The 25,408-nt window shown below is 49.6% G+C and overlaps 1 protein-coding gene across 2 annotated transcripts in view; it reads right to left on the reverse strand.

The window, feature by feature from the left end:
- Nucleotides 1-25,408, reverse strand: part of PI4KA (phosphatidylinositol 4-kinase alpha) — a 201,207-nt gene that overhangs the window by 125,064 nt on the left and 50,735 nt on the right. For both annotated transcript variants that reach the window (XM_073559137.1, XM_073559136.1), the window contains exons 11-15: nucleotides 14,244-14,435; nucleotides 7,785-7,885; nucleotides 7,553-7,682; nucleotides 5,637-5,766; nucleotides 5,265-5,360 (exon numbers count right to left, since the gene is read on the reverse strand). In XM_073559137.1, coding sequence (XP_073415238.1) covers nucleotides 5,265-5,360; nucleotides 5,637-5,766; nucleotides 7,553-7,682; nucleotides 7,785-7,885; nucleotides 14,244-14,435 — 649 coding nt within the window. The remainder of the gene's footprint in view (nucleotides 1-5,264; nucleotides 5,361-5,636; nucleotides 5,767-7,552; nucleotides 7,683-7,784; nucleotides 7,886-14,243; nucleotides 14,436-25,408) is intronic.

A 25,408-nucleotide genomic window follows, 5' to 3' on the forward strand; every position in this document is an offset into this window, starting at 1 on the left:
CCGCCAGGGCTGAGACACTCCGTGTTCCCCCTTGGCGGTTGACATATGCCACCGCTGTGGCATTGTCTGTCTGAACCCGAACAGGCAGTCCCTTGAGAAGCCTCTACCAGTGAACGAGAGCCAGATGGATCGCTCGAATCTCTAGAATGTTGATCGGTAGTGTGATTCCCGATCCGACCATCGACCCTGAACAGTGTGGTTGCGGAACACTGCACCCCAGCCGAGGAGACTGGCATCTGTGGTTACTATCTGCCAGTGAATGGGAAGGAAGGATCGACCCGATAGGATGAGAGGTGACGTCAACCACCAGTTGAGAGACCGCTTGATCCGGCATGAAAGATGGACAGGGCGATCCAGGTACAGAGGCGACCTGTTCCATCTCGACAGAATGGCCTGCTGGAGAGGTCTGGCGTGAAATTGGGCAAAGGGAACCGCCTCTATCGCCGCCACCATCTTTCCCAGGACCCTCATGGCTGTACGTAGGGACATGGATCGTGTGATCTGCAGCGATCGTACCTCCTGCTGCAGGGAAAGGATCTTCTCTTGAGGGAGAAAGACCCTTGACCGACGAGTGTTGAACAGTAGGCCTAGAAAGACCAAACGTTGGGTAGGAACCAGACAGGACTTTCTCCTGTTGACGATCCACCCGAAATTGGAAAGAGTGTCCAGGACGATTAACAAACTTTGGTGAGCCTGTTGAAATGAGGGAGCTTTGATCAGAATATCGTCGAGGTAAGGAAAAAGAGCGAGACCTCTGACTCTCAACAAAGCCATCAACGCAGCCATGATCTTCGTGAAGACTCTGGGAGCGGTGGCGAGACCGAAGGGCAGTGCGACGAATTGGTAATGGTGCTGCCGAATCGCAAAACGCAGAAACTTCTGATGTCCGGAGAAGATTGGAACATGTAAATAGGCATCTTGGATGTCTATTGAGCACATGAATTCCTGCTCCTCCATGGAAGCGATGACCGAGCGAAGCGACTCCATTCGGAAGTGGCGAAGGCGGACTCTCTTGTTGAGCAGCTTGAGATCCAAGATGGGACGAACTGCGCCGTCTTTTTTCGGCACTACAAACAGGTTCGAATAAAACCCTGTGAAGCGCTCCAATTCGGGAACGGGCACAATCACTCCAGAACTGAGAAGAGAGGTGATAGCCGTAGAGAACCCCGGGATCAAGGCTGGATCTTTTGTAGGTCGGGATTCGAAGAAACGATCCCGTGGAAGAGAGACGAACTCTATCTTGTATCCTGAGGATACGACCTCCCTGACCCAAGCGTCCTCTACGGAGGCCAGCCAAACCTCTCTGAAGAAAAGAAGTCGACTTCCCAATTGGAAGGGCCCCTCGGGTGCCCGACGATAGTCATGCTGATGTAGACCGTCCAGATCTAGATCTGGACGGTCTGCCCTGGGAAGAGTGGGATCGCCAGGAAGGAGTGGGTCTGAAAGAAACTTTCTTCCTATCCTGGCGTGCCTGCGGTCTCTGTTGATTGGAGGAGTTGTCCGCCGTATTGAAACGGCGGAAAGTCCGAAAGGGTCGAAACTGACGCCTTAGTGGAGGTCTGCGAGGCTTGGACTGAGGGAGGAGTGAACTTGTGCCTCCGGTGGCATCCTTAATAATCTGGTCCAATTGGGACCCAAAAAGGCGCACCCGTTGAAAAGGCAGGTTAGTGAGGGACTTTTTAGAAGACAAGTCCGCTTGCCAGGCCTTTAGCCAAATAGTACGTCGAATTGCAACTACGTTGCTTGACGCCTGAACTGCGCAGGATGCTGCATCCAAGGAAGCGGAAAGAAGATAGTCCCCCGCATGGGAGATCTGATTGGCGAGATCGGCCAAACGCTCCGGTTGCGCCTTATCTAGGAAGCCCTGACGGAGGTCGTCTGCCCACATCGCTTTGGCTTTTGCTGCCCAGGATGAAGCAAAGATTGGACATACCGCCGCTGAAGCCGCTTCGAAAGCAGACTTTGCCAGGGATTCTATAATCCTGTCATTAGAATCTTTTAGGGACGCCACGCCTGAAAGCGGGAGAACCGTGTTATTGGAAAGCCTGGACACGGGCGGATCCACCGAGGGAGAAGCAGACCAGTTGTCCGTGAGCTCCTTAGCAAACGGATAGAGTACGCCGAGACGCTTCCCTCTTTGAAAGCGTCTGGTCGGATCTTCTCTTTCCCTGGTAAAAATCTTTCCAAACTCGGAATGGAAAGGAAACACCCTGGAGGGAGTTTCTGCCCGTCTGAATGAAACCTCCTGATCTGAGGATTTCACAGGGGATTCAGCAATATCGAAGGTATGATGGATCGCTGCAATGAGGTTCTGCACTGTGACCTTCATGTTCGCATCCTGGTCTGAATCCAGCTCTAAAATCCCCTCAGATGACCTGTCCGAAAACGCTTCACCTGACTCGGGAGAGGAGGCCCGAGAGGGAGGTTGCTGAGACGGGCTATGCGGTGAGATGGGGCTAGGAGAGGATTCCGGCTGGGGATCTCGCCTGGGTCGTTTGCGACTAACGCTGGCTGACTCAGATGGAATCTCTTGGGACCTGCTGGGCCCTGCCGAAGTGTCCAGGGGCAACTTATCCAGAACGGCAACTAGGGATTGAGACACCTTGGTGAGGTCTGCCACTGATTGAGATAGCGAGGAGGCCCAGCCAGGCATGGGGGGGTTCACTCTCACCTGGGGCCGTAGATGGCTCCTGGGCGGCGTCCGACTGAATTGGATTGCTACAATCCAGACAGAGGGGAGAGGACTGACCTGAGGGAAGTTTGCGATTGCACGAAGAACATGCAAAGAACTTGACTAGGGTGCAGGGGAGGGCCATAGAGCGGGTACGATCAGATTTCGAGTTAGACATAATGAAAATCTGAGGTAGTGGAAGGTTGGGGGACAGAAGGCGGAGAAGGGTCAGTCTGCAGTGCAGAGCTACTCACGGACCGGTGTCCCCAAAGCACAGGCTGCTGGATATCCGGAGATGTGCGTCCGGCTGACAGGCTGTGAAGATGGTGCCTGCCTGTAGTGAAGCGAGCGTCCAGAAGAAGGGGAAGGGCGGAGCTCGCCGCAGGGTTACCCAATCGCTGCCCTCTGGCCATAACAGGCTGAGCAGGAGAAGGAAAGGCGGGAAGAGGGCCTTGGGAGAGCGGGAGAAAAGCCCACTTAGAAGAAAGGGGCGGGGGGCGTGGCCGCGACGCTGCGGTAGGCCTGAACAGAAGCCGGGGCCTAAATTAGTTGCGGCGGCCGCCTGTCAGCAGGGGGTCGGCGTGGAGGTCGGGACAAGGACGCCGCCGCTGGAAGCCGCTTCCCAGCATGGAAGAAGGGGAGGGAGAGGCCCTGTGCTCTCTGTCCCCAGAAAGGGGGGAGGGAAGGGGAAGAGCGGAGGGCAGCAATATAAGGATGATGTGCCCGTAGGGTGGCTGCGGAGAACCGCAGCGCCCGCATCCCTGTGCCAATGAAGAGGACCCCCTGTCCGTCGGGAATGGGCAGCCAGGTAACATAAAAAAGGCCATACTCACCCATCCCCGATCCATTACCTGGATTGAAGAGCTCCTGTGTCTCCTCCAACCGACAGGCTCTGGTAGGCGAGTGGGTGGGAGACTGGCGACAAGGACCCCTGGAGTCGCTGGCACGTCTTGGTGTCGGCGTCCGTCTGGGCTGCTGGTCCTGTCGCTGAGAACTGCAAGGATACGGGGTGGCAATACACGCCGTACTTGCAGACTCCATGTGGGAGTACAGATGTGACTGTTCACTCTGTATCCCTCCGTAGAACCTGTAAAGGAACGACGCACGACGAGGTAGATATGGGTCTAATGAAAGACCCGTGTCCACTTCCTACTGACACTAAGCTAAACTGAGGAAATCCCTGCCGGTCGGTGGGGTGTACACTGCGGAGGAGGAGCTAACCTTTTTTTGCATAGTGTCAGCCTCCTAGTGGCAGCAGCATACACCCATGGTCTCTGTGTCCCCCAATAAGGCGAACGAGAAATCATTTTTTTTCCACAAAAATAATTTTTTAGCCACCAATTTTTTATTTTCACAAGGGTAACAGGAGAAATTAGACCACCAAAGTTGTTGTGCAATTTTTCATGAGTACGCGGATACCCCATATGTTGGGGTAAACCACTGTTTGGGCACACATTGGGGCTTGGAAGGGAGGGAGCACCGTTTGACTTTTTGAACGCAAAATTGGCTGGAATCAATTATTGCACCATGTTGCGTTTGGAGACCCCCTGATGTGCCTAAACAGTGGAAACCCCTCAATTCTAACTCCAACCCTAACCCCAACATACCCCTAACCACAGCCCTAACCCCAACACATCCCTAACCCCAAAACACCCCTAACCCTATCCCTAACCCTAATTCCAACACTAACCCTAATTCCAACCCTAACCCTAATTCCACTCTAACCCTAATTCCACCCCTAACCCTAATTCCAACCCTAACCCTATTTCCAACCCTAACCCTATTTCCAACCCTAACCCTAGCCTTAACCCTATTTCCAACCCTAACGGAAAAATAAAAATAATTTCATTTTATTATTTGTTCCTGCCTATGGGGGTGATAAAGGGGGGGTTTATTTACTTTTCATTCTATTTTGATCACTGTGAGAGTTTATCACAGTGATCAAAATGAATGAAGGAATCTGCAGCCGGCGGGAGCTCTGCGCATGCGTCCGCCATTTTCCAAGATGGTGGCGCCTATGAAGCAGGTCAGCGGGACACCGGGAGCAGGAGAGGGACATCGGAGGTACCGGGGGGGGGGGTCAGAAGGTGGGGGGAGCAGAGAGAAGGGGAGAAGATGATGACGGCGGCGGAACATTGCCGCCGTCAGTCGGTATCGGGGGCCAATCGGCCCCGTGAGTTGTGGGGGGGGGGGGTCGGATCTGGGTCTCCAGCCATGTCCGATGCTACTGCAGCATCGGCCATGGCTGGATTGTAATATTTCATCAATTTTCATTGATGAAACACTACTATCGCTCTGGTTGGCTGTTTCACTTTTAACAGCCAATCAGAGCGATCGTAGCCACATGGGGGCGAAGCCACGCCCCCTGTGGTGAAGAACAAAGCCCCCTGTATCTGCGGGTTGGGTGACCTTTTAGTGACTCCGGTCACCCGACCCACGGGGGGGCTTTGAAGTCATGACGCCACATAGGCGTCACTGGTCAGATTGGCACAGCTTTTCATGACGCCTATGTGGCGTCATTGGTGGGGAAGGGGTTAAATAATATCAGTTGATAAATAAGTAATTGTTTTATTCAATAAGCAGCACAACATACTTTTCATTCTCTTGGGATATATAAAGACGATTGGATAAACTGGCAAGGAAGGCTTCTACGATAACTGGGTCAATGGTTAATCCTGCCTTTAAACACCTGTAATGAAAAAAACGATAAAGTAAATGTTTAGAAGAGGTTCATCAGTCATTCATGGATTCGGTTAGGTTTTGTCTGCTTGTCTTTTACATACTGCTCATATTAGGGAGACTATCCTCTTGTTCAGCAGAGAACGCCAGACAATGACATGTCTGGTTACACATTTACCCTGCGGAGGCCAGTAATGGGGAAATGTGGCCTGCTAGATTGAGCACTGTTACATCACTTTTCTTATTCATCTCAGATAGGATCTTTGAGAAGATGGCACACAGATACCTGCAGATGTTTTCAATGGCAATGTCTCGCAGTTGTTCGTACATGGAGGGCTGGCTCTTCCTACCATGGATAATGTTCATTGTTGACTCGGAGTGCTCATTTGTGATGCTGATCTTAATGTCATTACCCCCTGAGAATAAAAGGTGAATATGGTCAGATGCCAAATGTACGTATAGAGCACAAGGTTTTGGTACCGCACAGAAGACATGAATTAATGATCAGAAAGTTACATTTAAAAAAATAATAATTTATTTCACATATAAAAATATCCACATTTATGCATCTAGTAAAGCTATCACAATACATTGAGACTTTCTGCTTTGTTCATTTCACTTTTCAGCTTTGCAGCACAGAGTGAGACATAAGTGCAGAGTCATCTCATTATTATTAAAAGGATGGGTGAGTTACTAATTTCCCTTTTGTAATACTAGAGGCCTAGGCAAGACAGGATGGCAACATTATACACACAAATAAAGCTATATTTGCATCTCCCCAATCAATCCCTGGTGGAGTGGGCAGTACACCATTATACTCCCCAGAGTGGAATGGTGTATTAAGCTTCTCAGCGAATTGACTTTGTTGTAATAGCCTTAAGGAACACATATCATACACATACAAATCGCTTTGTAGACAATAAAGGATGGGTTATTTTCCAGTGTGACCACTCCCAAAATGTTAAGAAAATAGCTACACAAATTAAAATAAATGACTCATGAAGCTAAAATGAAATTAAAAAATGATGAGTAGAAAGACTTAAGACATCTACGCAAACAAACCATGCAGGTAAGGACTGACAGAGGAGGGAGAATGCTGGTGTTAAGGGGTAAACTTTTTTGAAAAAAAACTTTTTGCATGCAACGGTAACTTAAGTTATCATCATTATTATTTGGCAAAATAACACTTAAACACAGATGAGCGTGCTAACAGCCCTTAAAAGAACAATATTTTTACGCTGATTAATATGTATAGTAAACCCAGTTTTTGCACGTAGAGAGCCCTGAAATTAAAGCAACAATAATAGTTGTGACTTTTTCTCTAATTTCACACAAAACTTAACACATTAAAACACCATGTTATAATGAAGCCTTGTTCCTCAAAGTTTAATCACTGACAGTGATGAAGGTTTAATCATCATCACAGATGCAGATGCTTTACTGGAAGAGCAGTGAGTCTATGAAACGCCACATGATGCTGTGATTATTGATGCACTAAACAAGTTTAAAGGGAATCTGTCACCTCATTTTTCCCCCATGAGATGCGGCCACCGCCATCAGGGGCTTATCTACAGCATTCTGTAATGCTGTAGATAAGCCCCCGATGTAACCTGAAAGATAAGAAAAACAAGTTATATTATACTCACCCGGGTGTCTGGTCCGGTCCGGCAACTCCCATCTTCATACGATGACGCCCTACTTCTTACTTCTGCCGTGGCTCCTGCGCAGGCGTACTTTATCCGCCCTGTTGAGGGCAGAGTAAAGTACAGCAGTGCGCGTGCGCCGGACCTCTCTGACCTTTCCCGGCCCCTGCGCACTGCAGTACTTTACTCTTCCGTCAATAGGGCAGATAAAGTACGCCTGCACAGGAGCCGAGGGAGAAGTAAGAAGGAGGGCGTCATCGTATGAAGATGGGAGTTCCCGGACCGGACCATGACACCCACCGCACCCGACCCTGCTTAGATGCAGTTTTTGATAAACATAATAATACAGGTTATGGGTGCTAGATTCTATAATGGGATGTTGATCTAGGGAACTAGTCCGATAGCAGAATGTGGAGTTGGGAAGAATTTCTAATATGAGGCAATTAGGATCTGCCTCATGGCATTTTTGCCTTTCTCTGCATCAACACATTCATAAGTTGAATGTGATAGACCTGTGTCTTCTTTCAACCTTAAAATGATGAAATGAACCAAAGCCTACCTGACTGATTTTGGCTGTGATACTTGTACAACTTCACCAGCACTGGAGAAGGAATGACCAGGAAATCACGAAGGGATGGAGTTACTGAGTGAACGACCACAGGAAAGCGTTCACAGAGCCGACCCAGCCCCTTGTAGGAAGAGAAGCAGAAGTGAGATATTAAGTAACCGCACATCTATACATCAACATCTTTTTAATCTGTAGGGAGAATGGAAACATTGTCTAACATCACCTGTAAGCAGCAGATCAGGAGAGGCATGTGAGCTATGATAACCTTGCTAGATGTCTTTGACTGAAGCTTTTCAGACAGTTTAATGCATAAATTCTCTGCACCTATAGTAAAAAAAAAAAATCAGTATATAATGATACAGAATGAAAACAAATTTACTTGACTGAAAAGCATTTGTAAGACAAACAGACCAACAAGAAGATATACATTTAGGGATATGAAAAAGATGGATTTTTGGTTCCTACTGTAAAATCTCTTTCTTGGAGCCTTCATTGGGGGACACAGATTACCATGGGTGTATGCTGCTGCTGCTGCTGCTAGGAGGCTGACACTATGCAAAACAAGAAAATTAGCTCCTCCCCGGCAGTATACACCCACCGACAGATACCAAGTACCTCAGTTGGTGAGAAAGCTGTAGGAGAAGCCACGGAACTTTAAACATGTGTACCAACCCAACAAGGAGCTCAAAGCCCAACACGGTACAACTTAAACAGGGAGGGTGCTGTGTCCCCCAATGAAGGCTCCAAGAAAGAGATTTTACGGTAGGAACCAAAAATCCATCTTTCTTTATCGCCTTATTGGGGGACACAGATTACCATGGGACGTTCCAAAGCAGTCCCAAGGGCGGGAACAGCAAAAAGGAACGAAAGAACCGGAAAGGCTTAGGTCGGCCGGTGAGCCACCGCCGCCTGCAGAACCACCGCCGCCTGCAGAACCTTCCTACCAACAACTGCATCAGACGAGGCCTGGGTATGAACCCTGTAGAACCTCGCAAAGGTGTGCAAGGATGACCAGTTTGCGGCCCTGCAATTTTGCAAAGCCGAAGCCTGATGACGAACTGCCCACGAAGCAGCCACAGCCCGGGTGGAGTGAGCTCTCACTCCCGGAGGGGGCCGTTTTCCTGAAGTCGGTATGCTTCCTGAATGGTAGAACGAATCCAGCGAGCGATCGTGGATTTGGATGCCGGAAGCCCTTTCCGGTTACCTTCTGAGATGACCAGCAATGAATCGGACTGATGAAGTGAAGCGGTCATAGCGAGGTAGACACGCAAGGCTCTAACAACATCTCGTTTGTGGAGCGACTTCTCAAGAGGGTGAGAAGGAGCAGGACAAAACGATAGAACGATATCCTCGTTGATGTGAAAGGAGGAAACCACCTTTGGTAGGAAGCAAGGAACGGGCCTGAGGACGACCTTATCCTGATGGAGCACCAGATAAGGATAATGACATGACAAGGCTGCTAACTCAGAAACTCTTCTGATGGATGTAATGGCGATCAAAAAGGTTACCTTCCATGACAGAAGTGAGAAAAGAATGTCCTGGATGAGCTCAAATGGCGCCTTTTGAAGAGCGCTAAGAATGAGATTGAGATCCCACGGTTCTATTGGTGAATGATAAGGAGGAGCCACATGAGCGACTCCTTGGAGGAACGTCTTAACCTGCGTTAAGGAAGCGAGCTCTCTTTGAAAGAGGATAGACAAGGCAGAAACCTAGCCCTTGAGGGTACTAAGAGACAGACCCGAATCTAAGCCAGACTGGAGAAAACCCGCACCAACGGAAAAAAAACCCAAAACATTCCAATGCCTATGGTAAATGCGGGAAGAGGCCGGCTCCATGGCTTTGATCATTGTCAGAATCACCTGGTTGGAAAAACCTGATTCTCTTAGGATTGCGGCCTCAACGGCCATGCCGTTAAATTCAGAGACCGAGAATTCTCGTAGAAAAGGGGTCTTGCGAGAGAAGATCCGGACGGTCTAGAAGCCTCTAGGGGACGTCCGCGAGCATGTTCACCAGTTCCGCATACTAAGGCCTTCTTGGCCAGTCTGGAGCCACAAGAATTACTGGAACGCCTTCCGATTTTATCTCCTTGACCACTCTTGGGATCAAGGCAAGAGGTGGAAAAAAGATAAGGTAGTTGGAACTGGGACCACGGAATTACTAGGGTGTCGCAAGCGACGGCTAGAGGGTCCCTGGACCTGGCTACGAAGCGCGGAACTTTGTGGTTCATCCAAGGTGCCAAGAGGTCGACGTCCGGATAACCCCAGCGCTTGCACATCTGATCAAAGACTGAGGGATGGAGAGACCATTCGCCTGACGCTAGGTCTTGACGACTCAGAGTCGGCTGCCCAGTTTTCCACCCCTGGAATGTGAACGGCGGAGATTGCTGGGACGTAACGTCCCACCCAGCGCAGAATCCTGGCCACTTCTGACATGACTTGGTGGCTGCGCGTGCCGCCCTGATGGTTTATGTACTCCACAGCCGTGGCGATGTCCGACTGAATGCGGATCGGTTGCCGACGAGAAGGGGTTGCCAGCGAAGAAGGGCCAGAAAGATTGCTCTGATCTCGAGCAGATTGATAGGAAGAAGAGCTACGTGTGGGTTCCAGTGTCCTTGGGCCGTCCTCTGAAGAAAAAAAAAAAAAAAACGCTCCCCAACCCAGGAGGCTGGCATCGGTGGTGACGACTTGCCACTGAAGCGGGAGGAAGGACCTCCCTTGGAGGACTGACGTAGACCTTGTCCACCAAGTGAGGGATTGCCTCACTTTGAGAGGAAGGAGAATGGGCCGGTCTAAGGACCTCGTTGTCTTGTCCCAGACTGAAAGGAGGGACAGCTGAAAAGGGCGAAGTGAAACTGTGCAAAGGGCACTGCTTCCAAGGAAGCTACCATCTTCCCCAGAACTTTCATGCAGAATGGAAGGGGAATGGGCTTTGGCCGTTTGAGGGCTCGAATCCCTTTGAACAGAGACGCAAATTTTTCCCCTCGGAAGAAACACCCGGGCCAGATTTGTGTCGAATTCCATGCCTAACAAGGTCAGACGCTGAGTGGGGCTGAGAATGGACTTTTCTTTGTTGACTAACCAACCGAGACGGCAGAGAGTATCCAGGGTTATCTGAAGACTTAGGAGACAGTCTTGACGGGACAGGCCCTTGATTAAGAGATCGTCCAGATAAGGAATTATGAGAATCCCTCTGGATCGAAGGATGGCCATGACCGTCGCCATCACTTTCGTGAAAATACGGGGGGGCGGAGGCTAGGCCGATGGGAAGAGCCGTGACTGGTAATGACTTTCCTGAATCACAAACCTGAGATATTTCTGATGCTGCAAGCAAACAGGGATGTGAAGATAGGCATCCCGTATGTCCACAGAGCAGAGAAATTCTCCGGGCTCCATTGAGGCCATCACCAATCGAAGAGACTCAATTTTGAAGTGAAGACTCTTCACGTGGCGACTGAGCAATTTGAGGTCCACGATTGGCCGCAGGGAGCCGTCTTTCTTCGGGACTACGAAGAGATTTGAGTAGAACCCTGAAAAACCGTTCGTCTGATGGAACGGGAACAATCACTCAGGCGGAAAGAAGGGAAGAGACGGCCTGAAAGAATCCTGGAATGTGGGACCGTTGTTTTGGAGGTCGAGACAGGAAAAAACGCCTGTCTGTTGGGGAAGAAAATTCGATCTTGTAACCGGATGCGATGATTTCCCTGACCCAAGCGTCGTTGACAACCGACAGCCAAGTGTCCACGAAAAAGGACAGTCTGCCTCCCACCCTGGAAACACTTCCAGGTGGGGGTGCCCCGTCACTTGGAGGCAAACCTACCGGAACGGGCACCTGAGGACCTGGAGCGGGCTTGTAAGATGGTTTCTTCTGCTCTCGCTCCCTAGATGCGGAAGGGCGCTCTTGCTGGACAGATCTCTCTGTGGACGAGAACGGACGAAAAACCCTTTCTGTTAAAAAGGCGTCTTGGTCGAGACTGGGGGAGGGAAGTACTTTTACCCACAGTGGCATCGGAAATTATTTGATCCAGCTTGGCCCCAAAGAGCCTAGAACCATAGAAGGGCAGGTTGGTGAGCGCCTTTTTAGAAGTGGTATCCGCATTCCATGACTGTAACCAAAGACCTCGGCGTACAGCCACTATATTGCTGTTAGCCCTTGCTACGCAACCGGCCAAAAGGTATTTACCCGCATGTTTAATTTGGTCTGCCAGAACTTCCAACTCGTCCTGAGGGGCAGCCGACAGAGTGCCCCTGCGAAGAATTTTTGCCCAAGCTGAAATTACTTTTGCCACCCAGGCAGAAGCAAAAAATAGGGCAGAAAGAGGCGCCATATGCTTCAAAGAGGATAGACGAGGAACTGGTGGGTCCACTTCGGGAGCTTTCGTCTATTTTGTAAGAAGGTCCGCATCGAATGGATACAGGTCTTCTAAGTACCTGCGGCCTGAGAAGTGCTTCTCAGGGGGCTCCCAGTGTTTGGATAAAATGATCTCGAACGCCTTGTGGTTAGGAAAGTTTCGGGAGGAAGGTTTTGCTCGTTTAAAGGGGACGGAGCCGTCCTGAAGAGGAGCTTTATCTTCCTTTATTTCGAGCGTTTTGAAAATGGCCGATATGAGACTATCGACCATGTCCTGAGACTTGAACATGTTATCTGCGTCTGAGTCAGATCCCGTCGTTTTCTGACGAGGGAGACGAGAAAAGCAGCCTGGGTGGAGCGGACGGACCTTGCGAGCTGGAAGACGAGCTAGAGATAACGCGCTTCCTAGCAATCCTATCCGGCCTGTCCCTGTGGAGGTCGCGGTCAGGTGCAGACGACTCACCGTGAGAGGCGGTCAGAGCACAGGTGGCTGAAGATAGTTGCGTAAGACGTTCCAAGACCTGGACCAGGGACTGAGAGACATTGCAGCAGCCCACTCTGGAGGAGGAGGGGTGCGCTCATCCCGGGACTCGGGGTGCTCCGGTGGGGCAGACATCACAGAAGGACTGCCGGACGGGCAGAAGGGAGACAACTGCCCTGACGCCCGCTTCTTTTTTGCAGTGCGCACAGGCGTAGTGAGTAGCGGCGAGTCTAGGGTAAGGAGCCCCTGCAGAGTAGGACATATGCAAGGACTGCAGAATTACTGCGGCCAGTATCTGAATAGGGAGTACTGCCGCGGGGGCTAAAATTAGGGGCTCAGAAAAAAATAAGAGCCTACCGTCACCAGCACCGTTATCTGATGTGCAGAAGAACAGCAGAAGAGTCCCCCAAGCTGAGATCCCTGGCATGTGTCACACGAGGAATCAGGGAGGGGCAGGACCTTAGAGATGGGCGGCGCTGGGCGGCAGCGCTGCGCGATTGGCTGAGACCTGCGGGGGGGGGGGAGGGCGGGTCATAAGGAGAGAAAGGATCCATGAACAGAGCGCAGTCCTGTGACGGACTGAGGAATGGCGCCAACAAAGCGCGCGCTCTGCAGTGGGCGCGCACCGGAGCAGAACAGAAAGTGAAAGTAAAATCAGCGCCGCGCCGGTTTCTGCCCCCGCAGCCCTGATCCTGGCGCGATGATCCCGTGACGCCACGGTGGATGAGGGAGGTAAGGGAGAGAGGCCCCGCTGCCTGCTGCTTCAGGGAAGGGCACCCGGCGTGGGAGCTGAGAGGCGCGCGGCTGCATAGAATGGGCGGGAAATTCAAAGAAGACTCTGCTACGAGACTGTAAGGAGTGTGCATTGGACTGATGGTAGCGCTTTTGGCTGCTTACCTGACGTCCACATGCTTCCTGAAGAGGATGACCACAGGGGCCCGCGATGAGTGGGTGCCGCTGGGAATGAATGTCCTCTGCCCCGCACTCTCTCTGGAAAGTGCAGAAGACGGCACCAAACCCTTCTGCCTGCAAGGGATAGTCACCGCCGGTGACCGCCGTCTTCCTCTCAGCCCTGTCCCAGGAAAGGGGTGAGGAGGGGAATTGGCTAGGACCCGCCACCTGAAGTCAGCCCGTAGCACCCGAGGGTGATAGGGAAAGGGTCCTGCCTGCGGTCCTGAGAGTTGCGATGTGGGTAACACCACATTGCTCGCTCAGCTGCATGATATGGGAAAGCAGGGTGAACATTTACCCCCTGTTTCCCGGTGTAGAATCTGGAAAATAAAGGGGAAAAGATTAATACACACACACAAAACCTAAAAGAAAATGGTTAGATGCGGATCTGGGGAGATCCCGGTCCGCCTCCTACAGACACTAAGCACAAACTGAGGTACTTGGTATCTGTCGGTGGGTGTATACTGCTGGGGAGGAGCTAATTTTCTTGTTTTGCATAGTGTCAGCCTCCTAGCAGCAGCAGCATACACCCATGGTAATCTGTGTCCCCCAATAAGGCGATAAAGAAAATATGTTGTCAAATTCCAGACATAACCCATTACCTTCATAGTTATCAATCTGAAGGATTCTGATTAAAAAAAAAATTAATATTACATGATATTATCCAGCATTAGTATAAACTAGAGCAAAAGGTAACTGATGCTTTAAATTAGCAGCAGGACCCTGGTCAGCGGTAATGGCAATTAGTCTCAAAATGATGTTATGGCATTTGTGGTCAATTTCTGAGAACATTTGGTCACACTGGTGATGATCGTGCTGAATAAGCATGTAATTATAGACATCTGGAAAGTCTTACTCCCAGTACAGTACGATCATGGCTGTGAACAGTAATGGCTTTCTTACCTTGCTCATCCTTTACAGCCCAGACCATGAGGTCCACACAAGCGGCATTGGCCTGACATCTCAGCTTCAAAGGACTAAGTTCGCTGTGTAGTCTCTCCACATCATGTAAGATCTTCTGCAGCTCAGACTGGCTGCTGTTGAATTGTTCAAGTACAAAGTCGTGGATCTCCTTTACAAAGGAGGTCGGGAGGTCTAAAAAGGGAAGGTTATATGGCATCATCATGTTTTAGGCCCAGATAACCGTGTTCATATAAATTATCTATACAGTTCTAAACTGTTTCTCTTCCCATAGGTATGATAAAATATTGTCTGCTTACAGTCGACACTAGATGAAGCTTCCTACCTACAGTTTAGTCCTTATTTACATCTTCATGGTTAAAGGAGTTGTTCACTATTTTAAAGGGAACCTGTCACCACCCCCCAGGGCCTATTAAAGTTAAAGATGGCAGGCAATTTCTAAAAGTCTTTATTTCAGCGTTCCTAGGGATAATAATCATAAAAGCCACCTTCACAGAATGCAGCCTTAGTGCTGCTGAAGGTGGCTCTTATGTTTATTATCCCTAGGAACGCTGAAATAAAGACTTTTATAAATTCCCCGCCATACCTCTATTGCGTCATGAAGGTATGTTTTCTCGCCTGTCTCAACCGCCTCGCAGCCGTCCACATCCCCCTCTTGCCTCCGTGCGCCGCCTCTGTTCCTCGTTACGTGACCGGCGCCTGCGCTCTGCAAACATTTCTCGGGCATGTGCCGTGCGCGCTGCCCGGGAACTTACATCAGGTGATGATGTAAGGATATCACGCCTATGTGTAGCGGAGGCCCCAGATCCCACCCCATAGTGTGTTATGATGTATTCACACTGCAGGGAGCCTGCGCAGTGAGGATCTCTGCGTCTGTCCCCATCTCCCTCTGCCTCTTCCGACGTATTACGGTGGAGGAAATATCTATATAATCACTATGACATGGAACATACATTTTAAATTTTTTTTTTTACCCAATTGTTGTACTAAATTGTAAACATTTGCACCTTTTATATACTTGTCCTATTGCTATACACATTGCTTGAAAAAGGATTTCACATCCGAAACGTTGCCACGCCATTGGGCATTAAAGTTCAGGTTTTTTTTACTTCATGTGCTGGTTCCCTGTTTTTTGTTACTTATCCTGTTATGTCAATTGAACACTGGTTGGGGAAGCGTGCACTCCAATAAGGTATCGCTTTGTTGCTATTCCAGTTTTTTCTTGTTATCTATTTAAATATATATTTCCTCAAAAACACTGCCCTTTTGTACGGCTGCCAGTATCCCCCATGAATCAGGTGACCTCTGCAGCCAGTGAACAGCCGTTCATTAACTGCAGCCTTACCATTCTATCCAAATAAGAAGAAGCAGTGTTTGTTACATTGTTATTATTTAATTCTTAACAGTCTTCGGCTCCATATCGAGCCATTGTAACTTGATGGATGTACGATTTTTAAGAGGATTGATTTTGTGCAAGCCTAGATAGGTCCACCGGGTTCTTGTCTGCTGTTATCTTGATAGTATCAAGCTTTTGGGTTGCTATTCTTCCTCTTCGCCTTGCTTCTTCTATTCTTCCAACCATGATGTCCTTCTCCGGTGATTGCTCTCTTCGTATGATGTGTCCAAAGTAGAGAAGTCGTGATCTTGACATGGAGAGGAGTGTAGGGAGACTCAATGCTAGAATCCCAAATCCTAAAAGGCAGCAGCAATGGAGCTGGAGGCTGTTGACCTCCCTGGTAAAGACAGCACTAGATGCGGTAGAGATGGATTGTAGATAGCACACCATCCATGCAAAATTCAAACAGATTTATTCAGTCCATAAGAAAAAAAGAATAAAAAGGAGATTTTTGTGTACTCACCGTAAAATCTCTTTCTCTTAGCCTTTATTTGGGGGACACAGAACCTTGGGTGTTATGCTGCTGTCCACTAGGAGGCGACACTATGCATAATCTGAAAAAGATTAACTTTGGCTCCTCCTCTGCAGTATACACCCCTGGACGGCGTCAGCCTTCTCCAGTTTTGTGCCAAAGCATAAGGAGGAACGTAACCAAATAACATAACCATGCCTGTAAGAAGGCTACTATGTACGAGCTCAAGAACAATATGAGAACTCAACAGGAAACAACGGCCCGTAAGGGCAACAGGGTGGGAGCTGTGTCCCCCAATTAAAGGCTAAGAGAAAGAGATTTTACGGTGAGTACACAAAAATCTCCTTTACTCTGTCGCCTAATTGGGGGACACAGAACCTTGGGACGTCCCAAAGCTGTCCCTGGGTGGGAAGCAGTGGACGAATATTGTGCTGACAGTCCCCTAGACTTGGGGTACTGCCGCCTGCAGAACCAGTCTACCCAGGCTCGCATCCGCTGAGGACTGGGTATGAACACTGTAGTGTTTCGTAAACGTGTGTAGGCTAGTCCAAGTGGCCGCCTTGCACACTTGTTGTGCCGAAGCCTGATGCCGAATGGCCCAGGAGGCCCCTACTGCCCGTGTAGAGTGTGCCGTGATACCGGCCGGAAGAGGGGAACTGTTAAGTCGGTAGGCCTCATGTATGGTGGACTTGATCCACCTGGCAAGGGTAGCCTTGGAAGCCGGCAACCCCTTGCGACTACCTTCCGGAAGAATGAAGAGGGAATCGGATTTCCGGAAAGGTGCAGTCCTGGACACGTAAATCCGCAATGCCCTGACTAGGTCAAGCGTATGCAGAGCCTTCTCCACTCTATGAACCGGAACCGGGCAAAGGGAAGGCAGTGAAATCTCTTCGTTAAGGTGAAAGTTGGACACAACCTTCGGAAGGAAGGATGGTACCGTGCGGAGAACCACCTTGTCCTGGTGAAAGGCTAGGAAAGGTCGTCTGCAGGAAAGTGCTGACAATTCCGACACTCTGCGTAACGAGGTGATAGCCACTAGAAAAACCACTTTCTGAGACAGAATGGAGAGTGGAACTCCTCTAAGAGGTTCGAAGGGTGGAGCTTGCAATGCTGTCAGGACCAGATTGAGGTCCCACGTATCCATCGGACGTTTGTAGGGAGGAACCAATCGGGAAACTCCCTGGATGAAAGTCCTTACTTGCGGTTTAATTGCAATGCGCTTTTGAAAAAGGACTGAAAGCGCCGACACCTGACTCTTAAGCGAACTTAAGGATAGCTTGGCATCTAGGCCCGATTGAAGAAAACCTAGTACCTTCGGGAGGGAATAAGGGAGTGGGACTCGTCCATGAGATTCGCACCAAGAAAAGAAGGCTCTCCAGGTACGATAATAGAGCTTGGCGGAGGCAGGCTTCCTTGCCCTGATCATAGTTGCAATGACTGCCGGTGAAAAACCTGCCTGGGTTAGAATCCAGGTTTCAAGGGCCATGCCGTCAAATTGAGGGCCCCTGAATTCTGGTGGAAGAACGGACCTTGAGACAGAAGGTCGTGGCGAACGGGTAGACGCCAGGGGGCGTCTGCCGTAAGTTGGACGATGCCGGCGTACCAAGTACGTCTGGGCCAGTCTGGCGCGATGAGGATGGTCGGAACTCCCTCTTGCTTGACCTTCCTCACGACCCTGGCGATTAGGGGGAGGGGTGGAAAAATGTACAGGAGTCGGAACTGGGACCAGTCCTGGACCAGGGCATCCGCTCCGAGCGACCGCGGGTCGTGTGTCCTGGCCATGAAATTGGGAACCTTGGTATTGAGATGGGATGCCATTAGGTCCACATCTGGGGTTCCCCATCGTTGACAGATCTGGTAAAAAATCTCGGGATGGAGAGACCACTCCCCCGAGTCCATTCCTTGCCTGCTGAGGAAGTCGGCTTCCCAGTTTTCTACACCCGGAATGTGTACCGCAGAAAGTACCGACCTTGTGTCTTCCGCCCAGCGGAGGATATGAGCCACTTCTCTCATCGCCTGGGCGCTGCGGGTCCCGCCTTGGTGATTCACGTATGCCACAGCCGTGGCATTGTCCGACTGTATCCGTATGTGCGAGGCTGCAAGCAAGTGATGAAAGGCTCTCAGTGCCAAGAGAATGGCCCTGATTTCCAGAACATTGATGGGCAATGTCACTTCCTTCGGTGACCACTTGCCCTGTGCCCTGTGATGTAGGTGCACCGCCCCCCAGCCTGTCAGGCTTGCATCGGTAGTCAGGATCTTCCATTGTCCTGAGAGGAATGGCTTCCCTCGTGTAAGCGAGGTTGGTTTGAGCCACCAATGCAGGGACCTCCTGGTTGATGACGTCAACCTGAACTCCCTGTCGAGGGAGAAGGGGTTCCTGTCCCAAGATCTGAGTATGGCTAGTTGAAGGACCCTGAGGTGAAACTGGGCAAATGGCACTGCCTCTATTGCTGCTGCCATCCTGCCGAGGATTCTCATGGCAAACCGGAGAGATCGAGGAGGACTGCGAAGGAGTGTGCGAACTCCCAGACGGATGGCCAGTGTCTTGTCCTTGGGAAGGAACACCAGGCCCCTGGTGGTGTCGAATACCATTCCCAGGAATGTTAGAGTCCGAGTTGGGATGGTCGACGATTTCTGTAGGTTGACTAGCCATCCCAGGCGACTCAGAGTGTCTAGAGTGATTGAGACACTGACCTCGCAGTCTTTGAAAGTGGGAGACTTGACGAGGAGGTCGTCCAGGTACGGGACGACTAGAATGCCTCTTGAGTGCAGGACGTCCATGGTGGCCGCCATGACTTTGGTGAACGTTCTTGGAGCCGTGGCGAGTCCGAACGGAAGGGCGACAAACTGGTAGTGGTTTTGGTTGACCGCGAACCTGAGAAACCTTTGGTGGGCGGGAGCAATTGGTATGTGGAGATACGCATCCTGTATGTCTATGGAGGCGAGGAATTCTCCCTGCTCCATGGATGCAATGATGGACCGGAAGGACTCCATGCGGAAATGACGGACCCGTACGTAATTGTTGAGCTGTTTTAGGTCCAGTATGGGTCGGATGCCGCCTCCTTTCTTGGGGACTACGAACAAATTTGAGTAGAATCCTCGGAATCTCTCATTCGCGGGAACCGGCACCACAACTCCTGATTGAAGGAGAGAGGAAACCGCTTGGTGGAAGACACGAGCCTTTTCTGGTGGTGTTGGAGGAACAGAAAGGAAGAACCGGTTCGGTGGAACGGAAGTAAACTCTATCTTGTATCCGGAAGACACTATTTCCCTGACCCACCTGTCTTCTGTAATAGGCAGCCAGACTTGCTGAAAGAGTAAAAGTCGGCCGCCTACTGGTGGGGTGTCTTCCGGAGGTCTCGAGTCATGATGAAGTGAAGTTCTGAGGTTTTCCTCCCTTGGGTTTCGCTTGGCCTGCTTTCGACTGCCAAGCCCTGTCCGGTCGCTGCTGCGTCCGTGGGTTGTCTCTGCGTGGAGAACGGTTGCGGTTTTGCACTGGGCGCGAAACGGACCAGCCCGAGGAATTCCGAAAGGATCGGAATCGCGTCTGGTTTCTTCGTTTAAACGTGCGTTTCGGTTTTAGTTGAGGGAGAGAGGTACTCTTACCCCCGGTGGCATTGGCTATCATGGTGTCCAACTTTTCGCCGAAAAGTCTACCAGTAGAATACGGAAGTCGTGTGAGGGACTTCTTTGAGGCCACATCCGCTTTCCATTCTCGCAGCCAGAGGATGCGTCGGATCGTGATGGCGTTTGATGCTATTCCCGCTACACCTCTGGCGGAATCCAGGGCTGCATGAATCATGTAGTCTGCTACCACTGCCATCTGGACCGCTTGGTCCGAGAGTTCAGGATTTGAAGCCTGAAGACCCTCCTGTAGTCTTTTGGCCCAAGCTAGGATGGCCTTGGCTGCCCAAACTGAAGCAAATGCAGGGCCCAGAGAGGCGCCTGCCGCTTCGAAAATAGAACGAGCCATGCGTTCTACTTGCCGGTCTGCTGCGTCCCTGAGGGTTGAGCTATCCGGCAGAGAGAGTAAAGTCTGCGCTGCTAGCCTAGAAACCGGAGGGTCCACTTCAGGTGGATCTGCCCATTGTTTGGTGTCTTCCTGTGGGAAGGGGTACTTCGCTTCCAGATATTTGCGATTAGCGAATTTTTTGTCAGACTGTGCAAACTGTTTGGTAAGTATTTTCTCAAATTCATCGTGATTAGGGAAGACCTTAGGTGGTTTTTGAACACTTTCGAAGCAAAGCCTATGTTTTGGGACTTCCGGGGGCGACTCTGGAATTTTTATCACCCGATGAATAGAAGAAATTATGTCCTCAACTAGCGCTGTATTGCTAGGGGGAGAAGGTACCACGGACCTGACCGTTTCATTATCTGAGTCGGAGTCACAGATGCCCTCCGAATCCTGTGCCTCACTAAGGTGATCCCTGGAGGGCGACCTGGGGCGGGGGTCTTCTGTGGTGGGGGATCCCTGTGGTAAATTGCACTGTCTGTCTGTGGCAGGGGACTGCCCAGGAGACCTGGAATGACGCTGTCTCTCCCTAGAGGGGGACGACCTTGTGCTATAGTGCGACTCAGGTGATCGAGACCTGTGAGTCCGCTTACGTCTGTGAGAGTCGGAAGCAGCATGTTCCTGAGACAAGCTGTCCGTTTGCTGTGTACCGTCCATAGCCGGAGCCAGACTCTGCAGAGCTTGCAGCAATGTAGCAGTTAGGTTGTCTATGGACTGTGACATAGACTGAGACATCTGAGTTGCCCATTCCGGCGTGGCCTGTGACACTGAAGCGTCAGTAGGGACTCCCTGGGGTTCTGACCCAGAGTTCTGGATGCAGTCCCGGCAGTGCGGATACGTGCTGCCACTAGGGAGCGTGGCTTTGCAGGCTGTGCAGAATGCATAGAAACATTCCTGCCTGGTTCTCTTCCTTGAGCCCGGCATAGTGCACAGAGGCTGGCTATAAGGGATCGTACAGGGGTGGCTACGCAGAGGGAACCCACAGAAAGCCTTATATGAAGTATAGATTCACAGCTGAGTAATGAGAACCCAGCTGTGAGCTTACCCCACCGGTGTGCCCCTAGGTCCAGCGCCGACAGATCCAAGTTCTGTGCCCCCCGGAGACCGCTGTGATGCTTCTCTCCTGGATCTCATCCAGAAAAAATGGCCACCGGGGCTCTGAGGAGAGGGAGGAGGGGGCGGAGAGCTGAAAAGGGCGCGCTGGGCTGTGTAAAAACGCCCCCTTTCTGCCTCAATCTGCCCCTTCTATGACACTCCAGTGTGTCATTTTGGTCATCCGGGGGGCGGGGGGCGGGGAAAAGGCGGCGGCTTCAGCTAGGCCGAAGCCGCGGTCTAAATTTGAAGCCTGATGCCCAGGAGGGCTCCAGAGCAGCGCGGTAGTCCGGGGGGGGGGGCGGATTTGTACCAGACCCCCCCAGAACGGTCGACTGGATAGCGGTGGGGGTAGCAGGGGTAGCGGTTTTTGTATGGGGGGCCCCTGAAGGGCTATGGAGCCGCTGCTGCTGCAGAGACAGGGACGCAGCAAAAGCCCTGTTTCTGCTGTGCCATCCAGTCCGCACCCTCCCCCGGCCCCCACAGGATCCCTCAGCCGGCCTGGGGTCCCTGGAAGCTGCGGAATGCTGCCTGATCTCCGACCCTACCTGAGGTGTCTCAACCTAATACCCCCTGCGGGGGATTAGGGAGGGTGCGTCTGTCACCGTCAGGGGGTCTTCATCCTCGCCTCAACCTCAACCCAGACCCCTTAAAGGGGTTGGGGAAGGAGGGGGGTCTCGACCTCGAACCAGGACCCGAGGGACTGGGGAGGGAGCGACATGGGGAAAAAAACCACCTCGACCTCAACCGGGTACCCCTAATAGGGGACCGAGGAGGGAGCCATGCCGGGAGTCTCGCTGGAGACCCACTTTTCTTCATCTGTATTTCCGTGAAAAAAAGGAAAAAAACGGAAGAAAAAAGGTGTGCCTCCTTGCGACACTAAGCAAAAACTGGAGAAGGCTGACGCCGTCCAGGGGTGTATACTGCAGAGGAGGAGCCAAAGTTAATCTTTTTCAGATTATGCATAGTGTCGCCTCCTAGTGGACAGCAGCATAACACCCAAGGTTCTGTGTCCCCCAATTAGGCGACAGAGTAATTCCCCATAAAACAGCCTGAGATGTTTCTGGCGCAGTGTGCACACTTAGTCTTAGGATATCAGACAAGAAATGCAGAAGGACTTGTATAGAAAGGAATAACCAATCACAATACAAATACTAATTACATAACAAATACAACAGGTGAAAGAGAAACAGGTGAGGAAAAAAAACACAAATTTCACAAATCATTCTTAAAATTCATTCCATTGGGAAACTTAGTGTTGAGATGCAGAATTCAGAAAACTTCTCTCATCATTAAAGTCCTTTTCCAATCCTCTCCCTTGACCGTAGAGTCAATCATCTCCAGCCCAAAAAATCGAAAACGTGAAAAGGTCGTATTTATGGCTGCAAACAAAATGTTTAGTCGCTCCAGAATAGGAGGTATTGATACAAATTATATTGTATATATGCTCCACAATTCATTGCTTGAGCTTGCGGATTGTACAGCCAATATAGTTAATTTGACATTGCAGACATCTGATGACATGATTGGTTTCATCTAATGGTAGATGAAATAGGAAAAAGGAGGCAACAGATGAAACGTGTGTAAATATGCTTTGAATAGAATAAAGCATCCTTGGAAAAGGACTTATGGGGGAAGCCTTCTGGAGTCTGCATCTCAACACTAAGTTCCCCATTGGAATGAATTTTAACATCTTAGTGACAGAGCCAATTTGGTACTTAATGACCAGGCCAATTTTTACAATTCTGACCAGTCACTTTATGAAGTTATAGCTCAAACGCTTCAACGTATCCCACTGATTCTGAGAATATTTTTTTCGTGACATATTGTACTTCATGTTAGTGGTAAAATTTCTTCGAAATCACTTGTGTTTATTTATGAAAAAAAAACTGAAATTTGGCGAAAATTTTGCAATTTTCAAACTTTAAATTTTTGTACCCTTAAATCAGAGAGTGATGTCACACAAAATAGTTAATAACTAACATTTCCCACATGTCAACTTTACATCAGCACAATTTTGAAAACAATTTTTTTTTTGTTAGGATGTTATAACGGTTAAAAGTTGACCAGCGATTTCCCATTTTTCCAACAAAATATACAAAACCATTTTTAGGGACCATCTCACATTCGAAGTGAGTTTTGGGGTCAATATAACAGAAAATACCCAAAAGTGACACCATTCTAAAAACTGCGTCCCTTAAGATGCGCAAACCCACATTCAAGAAGTTTATTAACCCTTCATGTGCTTCACGAGAACTAAAGCAGTGTTGAAGGACAAAATGAACATTTTACTTTTTTCACAAAAAATTTACTTTGGCACCAATTTTTTTATTATTTCCACAAGGGTATCAGGAGAAAATGGACCACAAAATTTGTTGTGCAATTTCTCCTGAGTACGCCAACACCCCATATGTGGGAGGAAAGCCACTGTTTGGGTGCATGGCAGGGCTCAGAAGGGAGGGAGCACTCTGACTTTTTGAACGCAAAATTGTCTGGAATCAATGGTGGCGCCATGTCACGTTTGGAGACCCCCTGATACACCTACACAGTGGAAACCCCTCCATTCTAACTCCAACCCAAACTCCAACACAGCCTTAACCCTAATTCCAACCCTAGCCATAACCCTTACCACAACCCTAACACACCCCTAACCCTAGCCCCAACTCAAACCCTAACCCCTAACCCCACCCTAGCTCCAACCCTATCCCTAGCTCTAATGGAAAAATGGAAATAAATATATATTTTATTATTTTTACCTAACTAAAGGGGGTGATAAAATGCACCCGAAATTTCCTTCCAGGAAGACGCCGCCGCTGCCCGGGACATCAGAGGGGATGTAGGAGGATCCAGGGACACCAGAGGTACCGGGAAGTGTGTGAGTGTGTGTGTGTGTGTGTGTGGGGGGGTAACGGGGGACCCAATTTCTCTCTCTTCTGATATGCGATCATAGAGGAGAGAGAAATTAAATGGGAAATATGGCTTTTTCTGCATTCGCCGTTATTCCGGTAATAACGGCGATTACAACACTGGGGTCGGTAAAAACCGGCCCGAATCATGTTCTTTGAGGTCTCAGGTCTGTTTTTTCTTGGTCAATGTAAAGGTTCCTAATAAAAATACCAGATTGTTCGGCACACCCATATCTTTTATGGTATTCCAAAGTTTCTGGCGATCAACACAGTCGAGCGCTTTGCATGTAGCAGATGAAGCAAAAATAGATCTTGTATTCTTTGGCCTTTTCCATTATTCATTTAATGTTAGTAATCACATCTCGTTTATTTGCCTTTTCTGAATCCAGTTTGCTTGTATGGCAGCTCTTTGTCAAGGTAAGGTTGTAACCGTCTTTGTAGGATCTTCAGGAGTATTTTGCTGGCATGATGTATGAGAGCAATAGTACAATAGTTTTCAAAGTCGACAGCATCTCTCTTCTTCGGAAAAGGAATAAACACAGATCTTGTCCAGTCCTTGGGGCATTTACCAGTTGTCCATATGTGTTGAGACAGGCATGTAATGATATCAATTTCTAATTCAGAAGACTTTATTAGCTCTATTGGAATATTGTCACGTCCAGGCGCTTTGTTGTTTGACAAAAGCTTTATCGCAGCAATGACTTAATCTTTCAGGATGTTCGGCTCTCTATCATTTCCAATCTCAGTTTCTTTCGTTATCACTAAGTCTTACTTGCAGAGGTGCTCCATGTACTCTTTCTACCTTTCCTCGATTTGTTCTGGCTCACTTAGCTTGTTCTCGTTGTCGTTTTTCATCATGCCCATGGATGAAACTTTCGTCACAACTCTTTCATCTTTAGGAAGGCTTTTTTGATCTTGCCCTTCAGATGTTCTCTTTCTGTCTCTGTACTTATCTTTTGGTAATAAAGTTCTTTGTCAGCTCAAATAGCACTCTTCAGTCTTTTACTGATGTTGTCTGCGTCCAGCTTGTTACCTTTTGCTTTTGTCATTCGTCTTTCTTCTATAATCTTTAGGGCCTCTTCTATTACCCATGGAACTGGGGGAAGAGTCTTGAGGAGATAATTTGCATATTCCCAGTTCCTTCTGGGATAAGTGAAGAGTCTCCGCGAGCTCAACAATCACTGGGTTTTGGCCGTTGCAGCTGAAAAGACGAAATCGGAAAACCAGGGGAAGAGTCTTGAGGAGATCATTTGCATATTCCCAGTTCCT

The sequence above is a fragment of the Dendrobates tinctorius genome, unplaced genomic scaffold (assembly GCF_039654945.1).
Source record: "Dendrobates tinctorius isolate UK_male_01 unplaced genomic scaffold, ASM3965494v1 ptg000265l, whole genome shotgun sequence".
NCBI lineage: Eukaryota > Metazoa > Chordata > Amphibia > Anura > Dendrobatidae > Dendrobates > Dendrobates tinctorius.